The sequence below is a fragment of the Suricata suricatta genome, chromosome 3, assembly GCF_006229205.1.
Source record: "Suricata suricatta isolate VVHF042 chromosome 3, meerkat_22Aug2017_6uvM2_HiC, whole genome shotgun sequence".
Lineage (NCBI taxonomy): Eukaryota > Metazoa > Chordata > Mammalia > Carnivora > Herpestidae > Suricata > Suricata suricatta.
Genome location: NC_043702.1, coordinates 108566704 through 108585632, shown reverse-complemented (window position 1 = coordinate 108585632; position 18929 = coordinate 108566704). Strand labels below are relative to the sequence as shown.

Sequence of the window (18929 nt, the reverse complement as noted above, 5' to 3'; positions counted from 1 at the left end):
GAACTATTTAAAAAATATTTTCCCAGATTAAAAAATATGACATCCAACATATTTTCAATGTTTACATATTTCCCCACTAAGGAGATTGAATTAGGAATCAAATGATTCCCTACAATCAAAGCTCAAGACCAGATGATTTTACTGGTGAATTCTACCAAACATTTAAAGAAGAATCAATGCCAAATATTTTCAAACTCTTCTATAAAATTAAAGAGAAGGGAATACTCCCAAGCAAGCAACATACACGTATCATTAAAATATTAATAGAATGAAAGAAAAATCATACGGCCACTTAAATAGATGTAATAACAGCATTTGACATGTTTCAACATCCTTTCATGACAAAAATGCTCAATAAATAAATAAACTCTGAATAGTCTCTTCAATAAACATTGTTAGGAAAACTATATTCACGTATATTCACATGCAGAAAAAAGAAAATATATTCATGTATATTCACATGCATAAAAAAGAAACTGAAGTTTTATCTTAGATTACTTATAGAAATTAACTCAAAGTGGATTAAAGACTAAATATATTTAAGACCTGAGATTATAAAACTCATAGAAGAAAAGACAGAAGAAAAGCTGTCTTGGTCTCGGCAATAATTTTTAAAATATGACACTAAATGCAGAAACAACAATAGCAAAAATAAATAAGTGCAACTACATCAAACTGAAATCTTCTGATCTGCACATCAAAAAAAATCAACAAAATGTAAAGGCCACCTATGGAATCAGAGAAAATATTCATAAACTCTCTATGTGATAAGGGGCTAATATCCAAAGTATATAAAGAACTCAATATAACTCAGTAACAACAACAACAAAACAATTGATTAAAAGATGGGCAGAGAAACAGTGACCTGTCCAGCAGGTCGGTCAATGCAGGTCCTGAGGGAGGGAGTGAGAATTGGGGGGCAGGGGGCACAGAGAATGGAGGCAAGACAAGTCTCTGATCAAGCCTCGTTTATTGAGAGAACACACACATCTTATAAAGGGTAGAAGGCGGGAAACAAGGCAGCTGAGTAGGTCGGTTGCTAGGAAATAGGGTCAAGTGATTTTTAGGAAAAGGCTAGGGTAAAGGGGAAACCTAAACTGCAATTTTAGCACAGCGCCTGAGGCCCGATAAGAAAGCCCAGCCTGACTGTCTCCAGGGCTGAGCTGGGGAGTGATAAGACTAGCCTGCCTGCAGGTGGCTGATCTTTGTTCTTCTGGCAGCTCCCCACAAAACTGAAAAGGTATTTTTTCCAAAGAAGACATCTAAATGGCCAAGAAACATGAAAAGATGTTGAGCATCACTAATTATCAGGGAAATGCACATCAAAACCACAAGATATCATCTCACCATTGTTAATATTGCTATTATCGAAAGATCAAGAGACCACAAGTATTGGAAAGGCTGTGAAAAAAATACAATCTTTGTATGTGGTTGTTGGGAATGTAAATTGGTTCACCCACTATGAAAAACAGTATGGAGGCTCCTAAAAAAATTAAAAATAAAATTTCATATGATCCAGCAATTCCACTCCTGGGTATATATCCAAAGGAAATGAAATCACTAACTGAAAGAGATGTCGGCACCACCATGTTCATTCCATCATTATTCATAATAGCCAAGACATGGAAATAACGTTAGTGTCCATCAATGGATAAATCATATGTGCATATATGTGTGTACACACACACACACACACACACACACAAACATAATGGAATATTATTCATCTATAGAAAAGAAGTCAGTCCTGTCTTTTGTGACAAATGGAAGGATCTTAAGGGCTAAGTGAAATAAGTAAAAGACAAATGCTATATGATTTCATTTGTATGTAGAACCTAAAAAAGCTAAATTCATAGAAGTAGAGGGTGGAAGGGTGGTTGGCAGAGGACGGGGTGTGGGAGACATGGGAAGATGTTGGTCAAAGGGTAGAACTTCCAGCCATAAGATGAACGAGTTTGTGGATCTAATGCACAACTTAGTGACAATAACTGACAATATTGTATTACATACTTGAACGTTGCTAAGAGAGTAAACTTTAAATGTTACTACAACACCCTAATATTGAGGAGGGATGTTTTGCCATATATACATGTATAAAGTAATCAGGTTGTACACCCTAAATTTCCATATGGATATTCCTCAATACAGCTGGGGGAAAAAAGACAATCCAATTTAAAAATACATAAAGGACTTGAATAGACAGTTCTCCAAATAATATATACAAATGGCTGATAATTACATGAAAGATTCCTTACCATCACTAATCATTAGGGAAATGCAGATCAAAACCATGATGAGATACCACTTCATGCTCATTAGGATGACTATCAATTGAAAAACAACAAAATCATGGAAAATAGCAAATCTTAGTAAGGATATAGAGAAATTGGAATCCTTTGGCATTGGTAGTAGGAATATAAAATGGTGTAGTAAAACGTACAATGTTCCTCAAAAAATTAAACATAGAATTACCATTATGATCAAACAAATCCACTTCCAGGAATATACTCAAAAGACATGAAAGCTGAAAGCTGAACAAATATTTATGTATCAATGTTTATGTCAGCATTGTTCACAATAGACAAATGTTGGAGACAACTCAAATGTCTATCAGTGGAAGAATGGATAAAGCAATGTATACAGCCTTAAGAAGAAATAAAATTTTGATACATTCTACAACATGAATGACTCTTGAAAACCTTATGCTAAGTGAAATAACCCAGACACAAAAGGACAAATATTGTATAATTCCCTCTATAAGAGTTACCTAGAACAGTCAAATTCAGAGAAAGAAAGTAGAATAGAGGTTACCAACAGCTAGGAAGAGAAGAATGAGTTTTTCTTAATTGGTAGAATTTTTGTTGGGGTGATAAAAAAATATCTTGGCAATGGCTAGAGATGATGGTGCACAAATATGTGCATGTACTTAATGATGTTGAATTGTCTACTTAAAAATTATTAGAATGGAAAATTCAATGTTATATATATTTTACCAGAATTCTATTTTATTTTTTTAATTTAAAAAATAAAAATATATCTTTACTTTTGAACAAAAAATGAAAATATGTTTTAAATAAATTTTCTCCTAATTTCTTTGTTTTTCTATCTTTTTTTTAGTTGTCAAGTTGGTTTCCATATAACACACAGTGCTCTTCCCCACAAGTGCCCTCCTCCCTGTCCATCACCTCCCTTCTCCTTTTCCCACCCACTTCAGCCCTCAGTTTGTTTTCAGTATTCAAGAGTCTCTCATGATTTGCCTCCCTCCCTCTTTCTAAATTTTTCCCTCCTTCCCCTCCCCATGGTCCTGTTAAGATTCTTCTGTTAGACTTACATGTGAAAACATATGGTATCTGTCCTTCTCTGCCTGACTTATCAGAATTTTAAAAAAGAAAAAGAAACAAACTGATTTTTAAGATAAAAATTTTTAAATATAGGTAATTTCTGCAGGACACATACTAAAATTGGAATGATACAGAGCAGAGTTGCATTGCCCATGCTCAAGAATGACATGCAAGTTCATGAAGTGTTCCATATTTTAAATAAAACAAAATACAGATTCCTTTGAAAGAACAAGAAACTACCAAGTCACTGCAGTAGGCTAAATCATGTGAATGTACTCCCTAATGCTAGTTTGTTTGAGATTGCAGAAAACATCTTTCTGCAGGAGAACTAACCTCAGGACTAGAGTCCCTCCTCCTCACCCAGATACCTATTCCAAATAGTGGCCCTTGAAGCATTTCTTCTCTAAGTTGACAGTCGCAACCCTCCCAGCCTTCCTAGATCCATTGCCTCATTTCCCAGTCTTTTCTGATGTAGGATCCATAAAGAACTACTGAGTTCAGGCTGCAAACCTGGATTTTTGCACTATGGCTGATGCAGTTATCAGATCAGCACCTAGGTGTTGTTGCATTTGTGCTCAGTCAAGTGAAATCCTTTGGGTCTTTCAGAAAGGAAGGGTTATGGCCAGAACCTTCTGGTCAATCAAGTGACCAGGGAGCAAGGTCAGAGAACCCTAAGGGCCCATGCCAGGGATGAAGAGTTACAGCCATAGCTCAAAAATGTTGTGAGGCCTGATGAGAAAACTAAAGGTGTTATAAAAATTGCATAAAAGAACTTTACAATAGGACACTATTTTAAAGAAAAATCATCAGTAATCTCTGAACTGGGAAATCTTGCTGTGAAAGATCTTTCCAGGGGTCTTTGAAGAAGACCTAATCCAATATTTTTGGGAAAGAAAAAAATTACATATTATAACTTATACATATAGTTTGTTTTGTTACCTAAAATTAAGTATGTTTTATCTTTTATTATTTAAAAATTTTTAATATTCATTTATTCTTGAGAGAGACAGATAAAGCATGAATGTGGGAGTAGGAGAGAGAGAGGGAGACACAGAAGCCAAAGTAGGCTCCAGGCTCTAAGCTGTCAGCACAGAGCCTGATGTGGAGTTTGAACCCACATGCTGTGAGACAAGGTCGGACACTTAACCAGCTGAGCCACCCAGGTGCCCCTAAAAGTAAGGATGTTTTAAAATTCTCTGAAAGGATGAAAGTAGATGGCTTAGAATAGTTCTAAGTGGCCCAAGGGTAAAAGTTCAGATGGAAAAAAGCATTATCACCCATTGGAAGGAGTTAAGCCAGTAATTATCCTCAAAAAGGGAAAAACTAAGAAAAATATAAAGTCCATGTAAAGCAGAAGATGAAAGACCATAACAGAAGAAACTGTTTATTAACTTTAACTAGTGAGGACTGTGGACTCCTACTCTTAATTCAGGGTATATGTGGCAATGAAACATATATCTACCTTTGTTTCTGCCTAACAGGGAAGAATTGACTGAGGGAAGTTTGATGGCTAGAAACTACCAAGAAAGGTCAGGACTAGTCCACAGGGAGAGGGACCCCTGGGGTCATCCTACATCAATCACCAGATAGAAAGATCCTTTAGCAGCAAGAAATGCAAAAATGTGGTCTCATCCAAAGGTGGTGGAAGACACTCTCTGGGGGAAGGGACAACAGTGGAAAGCCTCTTGACTCTGCGGTGAAACAATTTCAAGATGACTAGAGAAAGGTTGATGGGTTATGCCAAAGACAGCCCAAACCAACATGACACACTCTGTGTCTAGGGGGTTTTTTGGGTGTAGGGATGGGGTAGCAGAACATCAGGCTCAAAGAAACATATGGTCTTTGTCATTTGTCCTAGCCCTGATGTCTTTGGTCCTCAGCCCAACGCTGGACTGGGCGACTCCTGCGTCCTTCCTTCCAATATTCACTGCCCTCACTAGCCCCTGTTGTGTGGATCAGCCATCACCACCACCAACCAGGATCTCGCTCCCCCTTACACACAGTCCAGAGGGATAGCCAGCTTCACCAGCACCAGCTGTGTGCTCCCGCCCCCCTCCACCCCGCACGCCTTCCCCCAAGGTCCTGGCACCGCTCCCAGAGCCATCCAGAAGTTCTTGAATCCTTACTTTATTCCTCCCCCCCCCCCAGCCCCCCATCAGGCCCTTGGTCCTGAGCTCAGAGGGGAGAGTTCTCACAACGTTTCTGCTCTTCCCCACAAGACAGCTACAGGGCAAAGCACCAGCGGACTTCAACACAGTGAGTAAGGGAAGCGCTTTGTTTGTTGCCATTAATAAATACAATTCTGTCCAAGAAAAGCACTCTGTAAAAAAGGTTCTGCAAAACTCAGCACTGGCCTGCCACTTCTTCCAAGCTAGCTCAGAATCCTGAGTACGAATCGTTAACTAGGCCGCGTGTGACCCAGCCCTTCCGAGAGCATTCGGATTAAATCTGCCTGGGCGCTACCGGCTGCGGGGATAAGTGCACCCACACCTGTGCGCTCTAAAGGGTCCTGACCGCCGCGCAGGCGTGCAGTCGCGGGCCAAGGGAGACCACTGGGCGTCTGTACATCCCGGCAGCCCTGGCAGCAAGGCCTGAAGGATGAGAAACCACAGCCCTGCGGGGAGAGAGACACACAGAGACAGAGACTAACAAAACGAAACCGAGCGGCGTCCGGGAGGTGGCGGCGCAAGGAGGCTGCAGTACTCCCGGAACATCCCGCATCCCGGCCCCGCGCCTGGCAGGAGAGCTGACTCCGGGCCCGGGCCCCGCCCCCGCCCCCGCCCCTGTGCTCACCCGCGGCTTAACCCTAGCCCGCCCGCCTCAGCCGCAGCCGCGCAGCCAGCCGCTGAGGACTGCCTCTGGCTCTCCGCCCCTACTCGGCGGGGACGCGCGGCGCCAGGAGCTGACCGTGGTGCTGAGCTCTGCGCGCGGCCCAGGCTCGGGCGCGGCTCCCGGCCCTGCCAAGGCCGCTTACTGCGACACTCCCGGCCACTCAGCGGTAAGTCTCCAAGGGCCCTAGGATGTAGGCTTGTGGGAAAGGAGATGATTTGGGAATTTTTGTGCGTTATTTCATGCGGGGGAGTGGGGGGCTGAGTAGAGGAACCAGGGTCTGCACCCTCTTCATCCCGCGGTGTCCCGCGTGGATGATGCGGAATCTGGGGTCTGGAGGAGACCACCCTTTTAGGTCTGGGCTAAGGTAGAGGAGAGACTCCCCTGCGCGCGGATGCAGAGGCTGGGAAGGAACAGATTAGACCTAAGACCGATTGATTTTCTATCATTTGGGCAGCCCAGGAACACCTAGAGACTCCCTTAGAGGTGGGCCAGAACCTTTGCTCCCTAAAGGGCCCTTTGTCTCCCCGACGTGGGGGTTGGGTGAATTGGTGAGGTTCTCACTGCGGATTCTATTTCTGCTTCATTCCCCACCCCACACCCACCCATACGAGGCTTTCTCTCCCCACAATAGCCTTCACTCATCCATCCTGAAGACAGGTACCTTCTACAGAGATAAACTATTGCCCTATTTATAGCCTCCCACCCTGACCCCAAAGTCCAGGATATCCCTGGGCGGGGCTCCCCTCTGAGGCTTTTGCTTTCTAATCACTATTCACCGCTTTGTATTTCTCAGCTTGTTTTACTGGATGTTGGGGGCGGGGCAGGAGAGCAAATGCCGAAACTACTAGTCAAACTGTTTATCTATCCAATCACTTTTGTTACTTATGTGTACCTGCACGATTTTTATTTTTCATCCACAAAACACCCAGTCACTTTCATGTTAAAAAAGAAATGAAGAGCACAGAATTACCTTCCCAAAGGAAAAATAAAATTGTAGATAGTTGAGCTAAAGTTATTCATGATATGGGGGTGCCTGGGTGGCTCAGTCAGTTAAGAGTCCGGCTTTGGCTCAGGTCATGATCTCAGTTTGTGAGTTCGAGCCCCATGTCCGGCTCTGTGCCGACAGCTTCAGAGCCTGGAGCCTGCTTCAGCATCTGTATCTCTCTTTCTCTGACCCTCCCCTGCTCGCGCTGTCTCTCTCTGTCTCTCAAAAACAAATAAAAAAATAAAAATAAAAAAATAAATAAATGAAGTTATTCATTATATAGAAAAGCAGCCAGCAGAATTACTTCATTTGCTCCGTTTGTAATAAATCCATATGCAAGTGCATACTTTGTGTAAGGAGCTGAGAGAAAAGGTTGACATACATGGGCAGTCTCTGTCACTATTTTCTCTTAGCTAGACCCTGCTCTGGCTCCTAATCTGTCTTGTTCCTACACTCTTGCCCTTCTTTTCCACTCTCAGATTACAGATCATTACATTGATCTGTTAAAACTGAAAATTAGCCATGTTACTCACCCTTGATGACTGGATCTCATGGTGCATAGGATAAAAGCCAAGACCCTCCTGTGACCTCCAGCAGAGCACAGTCTGCCATGCCAATTTCCCAGCTTCATCCCACTGGCTTGCTGGTCTGACCACCTGGGTCTGCTTTCAGAGCTTTAAGTATTCTTCCTCCTTTGCCCCTCAAGGCCTTTCTGCAGGATGTTCCCTTTGCCTGGAATATGCTTCTCACACTTTTGCCTTGGTTGTCTTCAGCTGCCTTTTAGATCTTGGTTAAAATAGCACATCCGTGAATCAGAGTTGATTAAATAAAGTACATGATATGGTTCTTGTTCTCGTGGAATTTGCAAATTCATTTTAGAGATGAAAGACTCAGTCCAGGGCCTTGGTGTCACTGAGAACTGTCTTAAAGAATGATGTGCATAAACTATGAAATTTAAAACTCTAGATTCAGCATTCTATTTAGGAAACTTAGATGTAAATATATAGCTGAGATGTCTCAAAAACATAAATACTTCATTTAAATAAGTAGTAGCTCACTTGACCACCACTGGAGTCCTGAATCTTAGAGAACCTCACTGGGGAGTAAGAAGACCAAGAAAGCACCAGAGTGAGCAGCCAGTGATCACTGAGTGTTATAGACAAGAAGGCACCAAACCAGGAAAGGGACAGACCTACTTTATCCTTTGGGGAAAGATGTGGCACATGGTAGAGGATTCTTTCTCAGGTTTCACGCTGTGATCCACTGAGAGGGTCTTTAGCCAGAGAGTTACAGAGAAGAGTGTGCATTTTTGCAGCTGGGAACCTGGACATATTTGGCCTCTGCCATGAGGCAATGACAGTGCAAGCATCTGGCTGTCCAGATAAATTCTACTCTGTCCCTGAGAACTGTCATGAAAGGAGACTGCTCAGCTTGTCTCCAGTTGGACAGTGAGGCCTCTGGGTGTTCCCACCTATGTCACATATGGGCCTCACATTTCCAAAGAGTCAAGCTCTGATAAAATATTTTCATGTGGAATCTGACTGAATTGAACATACACTGGATTTCACATGATTGTTCCAGTGTTTTGCGAGTCTCTCATTCATTATTCTGAACATTACTACTTATTGTCCTATTGATGTGCCAAGGTACTAAATAAACTCAAGAAACAGGGTTGGCAACAATAGTGACATTGAGTCTAGCCATCTGTAGAAGTGACTGCTCTTCTGAGAGGCCATTTTCCAAGTTCAGAATGTGGTGAAATTTCTAGTTCTTTATGAGTTTAAATAAGTTCACCAAATTGAAAAATAAGGAATCCGTAGCTTTATTTATAGAGATCAATATCAAATTAACCATCTTAGTTCTTGTAATTGCAAATTCTGCACACAGTGAGGTAATCTTTATCATGCTTATTTGAAATTATTTCCAAAAGCATGTTAATACAAAGATTTTTCTAAAACATAGAATAGAGATCTCATAATAAATATCTCCAAGATTTTTTGTCATAGAAATTGTATTACCTCTAATTATAATTTTTCTGAATTTGTGTGAGCTGCACTGTTGTTTTTAATCTCCATTTTCATTTTGCTTTCCAAAATTCTTCATAAAAACACATTTATTATTTGATTTTTAAGTTTCTCATGAAGAGGAATTTAGGCTGTTGGTTCACAGAATGTCTGTTGTGGTTAAGAGCACATGATCAGAATCAGGCTTGGTTTCAAATCTTAGTTCTGTCACTACCGCATGTGTGACCTAGGCCAGTTGATTGACTTTTTTGGACCTTATTTTCTCCTTTGTAAAATGGAGGTTACAATAGTATGTCTCTTATATAGTTATAGGTGAAGAACTCACCTGGCTAGGTAAATGCAACCACAACTCAAATCTGGGTTCTCCAACTCCAGAGTCCAGATATCAACCACTATGCTGTGTAGAGCAAAACTCATCAGAACTGGGTAAGGACTTATCTCAGAGGACTGTGGTGAATGAAAATGGGATCTGCTAGTATAGATAGGGTAGGAAAGGCTTGGGCACATGCCACCTCACAGGAGGCAGAAAGGTAACTTCGAGCACTGTTCCACTTCCACCAAGAGCTGAGCTGCTGCCAGAGCCAAGTCCAAGTTCTGTGGTTTTCCCTGGCATAGTACTTTCTCTTCCTTCAGCCAAAAGTCCCAGGTGTTCCTCTGCAGGGGAGGAAGTGCTGCCTATGAATGGAAGTAGGGTGGAGGCTGATCAGCTTGTCCCTGTGAGCCTCTGCAGTAGCAGCTTTGTCACCACTTCTCATCTTCTTTGGCTTTAATGTTGTCACCTGGGCTGTGAGGCAGACCCTCTATTCACCTCCAGGTCTTAATGTCTAAATATTTGAGAGACTCTGGAGCTGACCCTGGTCAGCTCATAACTGTCAAGCAGCTTTCTGAAAGTATCTGCAAAGCTTCTGGGGTAGTGGGTCTGAAAGACACGCAGGCTGACAGAGCCACTTGCCTTCACACCTGCTATATGCCTCCCTCACAGCCTGTGCACAGGGGAAGAGTGAATTAACATGCTCACTATAGAGCAGTCCTTATGAAACTTTGAAGAGGGGTACCTGGGGAGCTCAATTGGTTAGGCTGCTTACTTTGGCTCAGGTCATGATCTCATGGTTGGTGGATTCAAGACCCACATCAGGCTCTCTGCTGACAACTCAGAGCCTGGAGCCTGCTCAGATTCTGTCTCCCCCTCTCTCTGCCCCTCTACCGCTTGCACTCTGTCTCATTCTCTCTCTCTCAAAAATAAATAAATATTTTATATAAACTTTAAGAAGAAGAAAAAAAGAAAGTCAAAGAAACCATCCCCAAACTCTCTCCTCAAATCTTTCCCTGAGTAGACTGACAGGACCGACCCACAGGTCACTCACCACCAAGGAGAGGAGTTGCTGCTGGGATAGACTGAGCTGTAAGCTGGGTGCCTATGAAGGCAAAGCGTGGGAGAGTCTGTGGAAGTTTTCTGGTGTTCTTGGGCATCACCTTCTTTTGATCTGGTCTTGAGGTCTCCAAGCCTACTCCAAAGGCAACATGTTAAAAGCTGGAGCCTTGCTTCTCTTTCTCAAACCAACTCTTAGCACAGGCCTCTTCCTCACCTTCACTCTTCTCCCACTTCGTTATCTTTTCCCATTTTTCTTTGTCTGGATCAGTACTTACTGTTTCCTCAATGTTGAGGATTCTCTGTCTTTATTCAGTTCCTGAATCACAGCATTTCTGCTTTTGGAAGGTTCTTATAACTTTACCTCTCTTTCTCATGACCTTGACTGCAGCTTCCATCTGGATCTTATCTTTACATAGTCAGCCCACTTTAGTTGCCTTTTGTGAATCTTCTCTGCTCAAAGCTTCTCTCCTAATTTATTCTGTCCTCCACTTAGATGTCTGATAAATGGTCTTAGATGACCAAATTTATTAGGCCACTTTTTCCATCCACTCACTGACTCAGAAGACTTTTATAGCTCTTCATTGATCTCAGAGTAAGGCCACACTACCCAACTATGCAAAAATGATCAAGGTACCCTCCTATGTGGCTTCCCCCTCTAATAACCAGGACAGGCATCAATAGTCAATCACAACATCCTTTCCCATTGAACTCAGACTGGGCATTATCTGGATGGCACTCTGGATGGCATTCTAGGCATCAATACCTCTCAGTTAAGATGTGCACAGAAGGTGATACCTGGCTGCCTTTCTGCCCATCATGTGCTGTGTCTATCCAATCTGCTTCATGCCTGCCTCCTCTCTTTTGCCTTCTACAATGATGCTGTCTCTCTTCTCAGTGCTCAAGCTTAACATGCACCATTAGATACTCAGCTGTGCCTTGCATCATGGTCTCTGTGTAGACTAAGTCTTCCCTCCTTAGACAGATGTAATAGCCCTAGAGGGCAGTGTATGTGTCTTCTCTTCCAGCTGATGAGTGACTCTGTCCATCCAAGGAGACAGACTTGGGTTTTCCCTTTGACTTTTGTCTCTTAGATGAAGACAGGAACTTATTTATTGAATCTTTTTCTCCACCACTTTAAAGGGTGATGATACTTCCCCTGTAAGGATGTGGTACTATTTGTAGAGTGCCTGGGCATAGAAATGTGAAACTGACTTGGCCAGGTAAACTCTGAGATGATGCTTGGTTGAGTTGAGAGATCACAGACACAATAGAGTCAGACCCAAGTCTTCCCTCATTTAGGCTGCTACTGTGTGACTTTAGGCATGCGACTTAACTTCTCTGGGATCAGCTGTCTATGGGGCAACGAGAAGCCCTATAGCAAGTGAGCATGGGTGGAGCCATTCCCATCTCTCTCTCTCCTCTGCCTCTGAAAAAGATGCAAGTTCAGATGTCAGAGTTCAACTCCAAAGCTACTGTGTAAGGAGGGGTAGGGAGAGGTCTTCTAGAACCATTGGCCTCCATGTTGGATACTAAGTGCCCCTTGCTTTCCTTCACAGCAGCCTGGGGACCTGGCAGCATGGAGCTGAAGAGAGGAAAGACCTTCATCAAATCCAGCCTGCAAATTTCTCATGAGAAACCTCCAGACCCAGCAGCCACTGCTCCAGTCAGGGAGGATGAAGGTTCATGGTCTGTCTCATCAGGAGGGCAACAGCAGCCCTACAGTGAGAGCACCCCACAGGTTAGTCCCAATGCCCAAGGATATGACAGATGCCCCAACAAGGGAGTACAACCAGAACCCGAGGTGGGGGCTGCAGCCTTATGTGGGGCCACCTTCAAACTGGTACGAAAGAGTAAGACTCATGACAGTGTGCCTGGGGCTGGCAGGGTGAGCACAGCCACAGAGCACCTAGTGGGCAGCTCAAGTTTCCCAGGACCCTCTAGCAGCCAGCGTATGATTGACTACCGCCACTTTGTGCCCCAGATGCCTTTTGTGCCAGCTGTGGCCAAGAGCATTCCAAGGAAGAGGATCTCCCTGAAACGACCTAAGAAGTGCTTTCGGAACCTATTCCACATTCGCAAAAACAAGACTGAGAACTTGGCCTCACTAATGACCAAGAGGGAGAGCCTGTCCTCCCCTGGTGGCCCATCAGAGGCTGGAAGGCAGACAGACAAAGACTTCTTTCCCTTTGGTGAAGGACTGGGGCCAAATGGCCTGTGTCAGGATCTATCTGACAGTGAGTTCCTGCCTGACTCTTCCTTTGACCTCTGTAGGGCCTTGTGTGAGGATGTGGCCTCACTAAAGAGCTTTGACTCTCTCACGGGCTGTGGGGAGATCTTTGCAGATGAAAGTTCCGTGCCATCCCTGGAACTGAATGAGGGCCTGGAGAGTCCAGCCCAGGTATCGCAGCCCCTTGAAAGCAAAGTTCTTAGGGGCCCCTTCCAGGGTAGCATGGATAAACTGGCATCACCTGCCCAAAATGAGATGTCTGACTTCACCAAGTTTTGGGACAGTGTGAATCACTCTGTGAGGCAGCAGCACCGCACCCTACTGGGCCCATGGCTGGGGAGTCCCCATGGGACAGATACAGACCAGCCCAAGCTGGATGCAGCTGGGCTTGCTGAGCTCCCCCTGTGTCCTTGCAGGGACCCCCACAGTGGCTCCAAAGCCAGCTCCATAGACACAGGTACTCCCAAGAGCGAACAGCCAGAATCCGTGTCCACAAGTGATGAGGGCTATTATGACTCCTTCTCACCTGGCCTTGAAGAGGACAAGAAGGAGGCTTCGAGCCCAGGCACACCTGCAGCTGCCTTCCCCCGGGATAGCTACAGTGGAGATGCTCTCTATGAGCTCTTCTATGACCCCAGTGAGGGCCCTGTTGGCCCGAGCCTGGATGATGACCTATGCGTGTCTGAGAGTCTGTCAGGGCCAGCACTAGGAGCACCACTATCCATGTGCAGCTTCCATGTGGGGGCAGAGGAGAACTTGGCCCCAACACCAGGCCCAGACCTGCTCAGCCAGAGCTTTTTGCAAAGCTCCTGGAAGGGCAAAGAGTGCCTGTTAAAGCTCTGTGACACTGAGCTTGCCATCACCATGGGCATTATCAACTGGCTTCGCCGTGGCCCTGAGCTCCGCAACCCACCTGCCTCATCCCCTGGGGAGACTGCAACCTTACCCAGGGGACAGGCAGAGAAATTAGAAGCTGGCTCTGAGAAAAAAGGCCCAGGACCAGTGAAGCTGGAGGGCAGGGGCCCTGGGACTTCAGATGTAGGTAGGACCACTGTGGGCTCAGCATCCAGCAGGCAGGAGCTATGGGCACATTCACTTACCAAAGGCCTGCTTGCTGGAGAGAGCAAGATCCTAGCAGGGCCTGAGCAGGGAACTAGCTCTCTTTCCAGGGACCCACCTCTGGAGTTTGTGAAGGTCTCTGGAGAAGGAGGGACACAAGGCTGCTATGAAGGCTTGTTCTCTGTGGGGTCTGCAACCTCTGCAACAATAGACACTTCCAGCAAAAACAAGGTTCCAAACCTTCAGCCCACCTCCCAGGAGCCCAGGCCACCTGGGAATCTGGAGTGTTTCCGAGGTCCTTGGAGGCTAGGTCCTGGGGGAAGCATCCTTGATGTAGAGCCCGCCCTGACAGGCTGTATGGCCCAGGTTGCAGCCCTGCAGATCCAACCAGACTGCCAGCCCCCTACGACACAGCTTCTAAGCAGTGGGCTCTGCAGTCAACTTCAAACCAGGGCCCCTGAAATTCTGCAGCAGAAACAGTCTAACAGCTTCCCTAGCATGGCAGTTGCATGTGGTCTGCCCTCCCTGACTAGTCCACTACACAGCTCACAGAACCAGAGATGCCCAGGCCATGTCCTTGACCTCAGCCAGCTCAGAATGGAGCCCACCAGGATGGATGCCCAGGCTTATGCCTCTGTGGAGAACCAGCCCCTGTAGCTCAACTCAAGGGTATGGAGCAGGTGACACACAGGGGCCAGCTGGACTTACGGCCCCTCTTGGCCCTGCTACACAGCTGAGACCAGGGGCCAATTGCCAGGAATCCTGGACTTCTCTTCCAACAACCAGCATGAGTGAACCCCCTCTTTAAATGCCCCAGAAAGCTTCCTGGACCATGAGGGCCTTCCCTACAACCAGCTGGAAATAAGGGTCCTAGGCCAGCCATGTTTGAGTCTCATGTGTAGCACGGGCCCCCACTTACCAGGAACTGAATTTTTGTGGCCACATTCAAGAGAACTTAAGACTCAAATCTCCATCTTTGTCCCTGATGTAAGGACTATTGGGGGTTAGGAGGTGGCAGGACACAGGCAAGTCAAGCAGGGCATTTTAACGTGGAGGCATCTATTCCTGAACCCACCAGCTCAGCCAGGCCAGTTACTGGGTAGCCTAAGACCAAGGACAGCTGAAAAGCTGCCATTGCTCTCAAAGTGTGCCTCACTTATTTCCCCACAAAGAAATGAAGACTCAAAACCAAGTTGGCCACACCTGGCTTCTCCTTACACAGCATGTCAGAGAGAGTAACTCAGGCTTGAAACTGATGGGAAGATAACAAGAACATCCTATAAATGAGAAGTAGAGGGAGCCATGAAGTCTGCATAGGGGTTGAGAATAATAAATGTGTGGTCCAAGACTTAGGGGTGAGATGCAGAGAATGGGAGACAGGCAGAATGGAGGGGTTGCAGATGAGCTCAGGAATGCCCACTGGCCCCACACCAACCTGATCCCTACCTCCAGGACAAGCAGCCACAATGTACTGAGGTTCTGAGAGACTTACCATGGGAGTAAGAAGCAGGGCCAGTCTTATCTCAGTAACAGCCTTGAATCAGCAGACACCATGTGTTACTGTGCAACCCTGCCAGGGCTGGCCAAACCCCTCAGATCCTATGGATGTTGGTGACTTCTCAATTACAAATCAGCCCAATAATTTACCCAAACTTTCACTCTCTAAATGATGCTAAGGATGGCAAAATATTCTTAGGGAAGAAGCTTATTGATTCTCCACAACTCTGCCATTCTCACCCCTCCACACTCTCAGCATCCTTGTCCCCGCCTTCAAGAAAACTTACCTTGGAATGAAGCTGTAACTCTTTCATCTTCCTAAAAGCCACAACAATATGCACAATACAAATTGTTTAGAATCATGGAGTGAAAAGGTGGTCCACATCTTCAGGAAGGGGAGGTGTCAGGACATCAGGTACAGCAACAGACCACAAGGATCACTGTGATTAGATCCTACCTCACCTGACATGCTGTAGTGAGGTATAAAGGATGGGCCACAACAGATATGAAACTCTCTCTAGAGGAAAGGTCATTAGAAAGGGGTAGATTAGGTTGGGGGGGTAAGAATTGCCAACCAGAGGGATGCAGTCTGATAACTGATTACACGCTGATGCCTCTCCTATCTGAGGCTTCATTTCAGGATAGAAAATGCTCTATAGCCCTCATTAACAACTGCTTACTGAAGCCTACTGTGTGTTCCTATAGGCTCCTGATCAGGCCTATCCAGACCTTGGACACTGAGGAAGGACAGGGCCAGTCTTCCTGGGAAATCACATGTGATGCTTCCTCCCAGGACCTCCACAAATGATTAGTGTTATTGAACTTGCTGGGAACAGGTTACATGTGGAATAGTTTACCTCATCCCTGCATCAACCTCGATGTAGTTATTGTCTTCATTTTTCAGATATGGAGACCAAGGCTCTGAGTGTTGATGTGACTTGCCCATGGATGCACACAGCTAGTGTGTGGGGTTGATGGGATTTGAATCCCACACTTTGGCTTCTAAGACCCAGCTCTTCATGAGGTTCTAGAACTTCTCTTGCTGAGCTACTGCAGCAAGTGCTTCTTTCAAAGCCTTCAGGGCTTTCAGGGCACAGATGTCTGTGCACCCAGCCACATGTCCACCTGTAAGCAGGCTGAGTGCCTCATTCAATCATGGCCCTTATCACTTTGTACTGCACCTAAGTAGAGCAAGTGCTCAGTATATTTTCTTGTTCAAAGCGTGAAATATCAAAAGGTTGCTCATGGTTTTCTGATTTTTTTAATTTAATGTGAGTCTTGTGTCTGGAGAGTAGCAGAGTTAAGCTTGGCAGAAGCTCTGATGGAGAATTTCCTTGATGTGACATGGTGACTGGTGGTGATGGAGGCAAATCCAGGCAGCTCCAAGAGTGCTGGGAAACACAGGAACTGAGGAGGCTCAGGCACAGTCAAGAGGGGCCTAGGTCAGAATGGCAGGACCAAAGTAGACCCAGGACCTAGAGGTTATAGTGAGGGTAATCTGCAGTGGTACAGCAGCAGGGCAGGAGAGACAAGGAACAGGTCCTGCTTACCTAAGAGAAACGACCAACCCAGTGGCTCTCACTCTGGGAAGGATCTTAAGCAATCCTGACACCCTAGAAATTCTCATTCTCAGCAATGTTGGGGGAAGTCCCAGCAGTGGCCTGTGAAGCATCTTGCTGGGAGGATGGCGGAGGGCCTTCCGTTTATCTTGTGTCCAGTGGGTCTGAGGAAGCCAAAGACCACCTCTCTCCACATCCCACCCCTTAGGCTGCCCTCCCCTGCAAGAGGGGTTCGGGCAGTACCCATCCGACAGGACTCTGTAGGCCTCAAGGATGCTCTCCAGGTGATCCATGGAGAGAATAGACTGGAACTTCAGGACCAGCTCCTGGGTTGAGTGCCTAGCCCATTCCTAGGAGAAGCAAAGGCCTTCTGGTCATTTTTTACTCTCTATTTCATACATGGCTATAGAGGTTATAGGAGATTGTTTCTCCCATATAAAGTAAAATCCTGAGAAGTAGGTCTAGTTGTTCCAGCCCATAAATATCCCACAGAGTCTAAGTGACTCACCTAGGATCATACAGTGGTAAATAGAGGGCTGGGGTTTACCCTGGGGCCTATGCACTATGCCTTTCAAACATCCAGCCTTCCAAGGTTGCATGAGGAACTGGGAGCTGTGGGGGGGGGGGGGCGGCAGCTAGCCTCCCAGCCTGCCCTAAAAGTGGTGTTGGCCTGAACCTACATCAGGGTAACCTGAAGTACACCAGGGGGCGGGGCAGAGAACAGGCGGGAGGTGATGAAAACAGGTAAAGACTAGCACATGCTAAGGAAGAGCCTGTGAACTACATGAGGGGATACTTTTTACCTTTCCTGGTTTCTTATTTTATTTTACTTTTTATGGAATGGAGATAAATAAACAGGATACAGAACTCAAAAAACACAGAAGAGAAAACAATAAAAAGTAAATTTCCTTCCTTCTCTTATCCTTCTGTTGTTTTGATTACAAAATTCATTCCCATTTACTATAACCAATCCAAACAATGTGAAATGCTGAACCTCTACTTCCCAGAGCTTCTTGAACACTGGATATGTCTGTCAACCCTTCTTATGTCCATAACACAAACTCACATGAATTTTAATCTTTATTACTGCACAGCACATCACAGATATCACCTTAGCAGCAGGCAGTTTTCTCCATTCTCTTGAACAATTCCATAGCAGTCTCCTATCGGTAGCAATTAATTTAGATATTCTCCTGTTGATGGATATTCAAGTTATTTTGATTTTTGCTATTAAAAACAATGCTTTGCTCACTTGTTTATTCTCCTAAGTCTTCTTTATTAAAATCCTCTTAAAAACTCTAAAAATGAAACTTAGCAATGAAAAGATACATTTAAAAAGTGAACAACACATCCTGTTTCCTGACACACACCCCTGTACAGCTGTCCTGAAACCCTGCTGTTAATGCCCTGGGCTCCATGGTGATATAGACATGTCTCACACACCTGTATTTGGGAAGGGAAAGGTGGTTTTTTGTTATTACATGTAAGACCTTGAAAACTGCCATCCCCATCCTTACAAGAAAAAGCTGGACAATTTGAAAGTCAATGACTTTTCATGACCCATCAGAGAACAGGGCAAACAACTTCCTTGAAATATGGAGAAACAGGTGTTTCCAGAGAAATGCAGCAACCAAGACCTAGAGCAGAAGCTACAAACTGACAAAAACTTTTAGGGAGAGTTAAAAAGTAATTTTGACAAATTGTTGCAGGCTGAGTAAGAAGCTGGAGGGCTGGACAGTAAAAGGGGGCTATGCTTTCCTAGCCTTTTCCTCTAGTAACTACTACATTAAGTTTTCAGGATGAGGACAGAGAAAGATCATTTAATAGAATTGGCAGAGGAAGAGGAAGAACAGCTACTGTGAAACCCTCCAGGCCATTCTCCCTAATAGGCCTACCTCACAAGGAAAGACTCCTCCAGAGGGCTATTCTGAAACTTTTCCAAGGTGAAAGAGAGGAACTCCACCCCACTCCAGTCCTCTCCAAACTTTCTGTCCCATGTATAAATAAGTAAATAAAATAAGTGATAGTCAATT

General features: G+C 45.0%; 1 protein-coding gene and 1 non-coding gene across 3 annotated transcripts; both read left to right on the top strand.

Moving 5' to 3' along the window:
- The first annotated feature begins 3434 nt into the window (after window positions 1–3434).
- On the top strand, window positions 3435–3538 carry LOC115288776. The gene has a single exon (XR_003907180.1). It is a non-coding gene; the product is annotated as a U6 spliceosomal RNA (small nuclear RNA).
- Window positions 3539–6129: 2591 nt separating this feature from the next.
- Window positions 6130–18150, top strand: AMER3 (APC membrane recruitment protein 3). 2 transcript variants are annotated; one of them, XM_029934809.1, is made up of 2 exons: window positions 6130–6339; window positions 12114–18150. In XM_029934809.1, exon 2 carries the CDS (start codon window positions 12131–12133, stop codon window positions 14495–14497), a length of 2367 nt encoding a protein of 788 aa, XP_029790669.1. In that variant the 5' UTR covers window positions 6130–6339; window positions 12114–12130; the 3' UTR covers window positions 14498–18150. The 2 variants fall into 2 exon arrangements, with proteins under 2 accessions (XP_029790669.1, XP_029790668.1); XM_029934808.1 differs by having other exon boundaries at window positions 12111–18150.
- The last annotated feature ends 779 nt before the right edge of the window (window positions 18151–18929 follow it).

Excerpts from the sequence above, each read along its gene's own strand:
- AMER3 (XM_029934809.1), top strand. The coding sequence starts at position 12,131 with ATGGAGCTGAAGAGAGGAAAGACCTTCATCAAATCCAGCCTGCAAATT.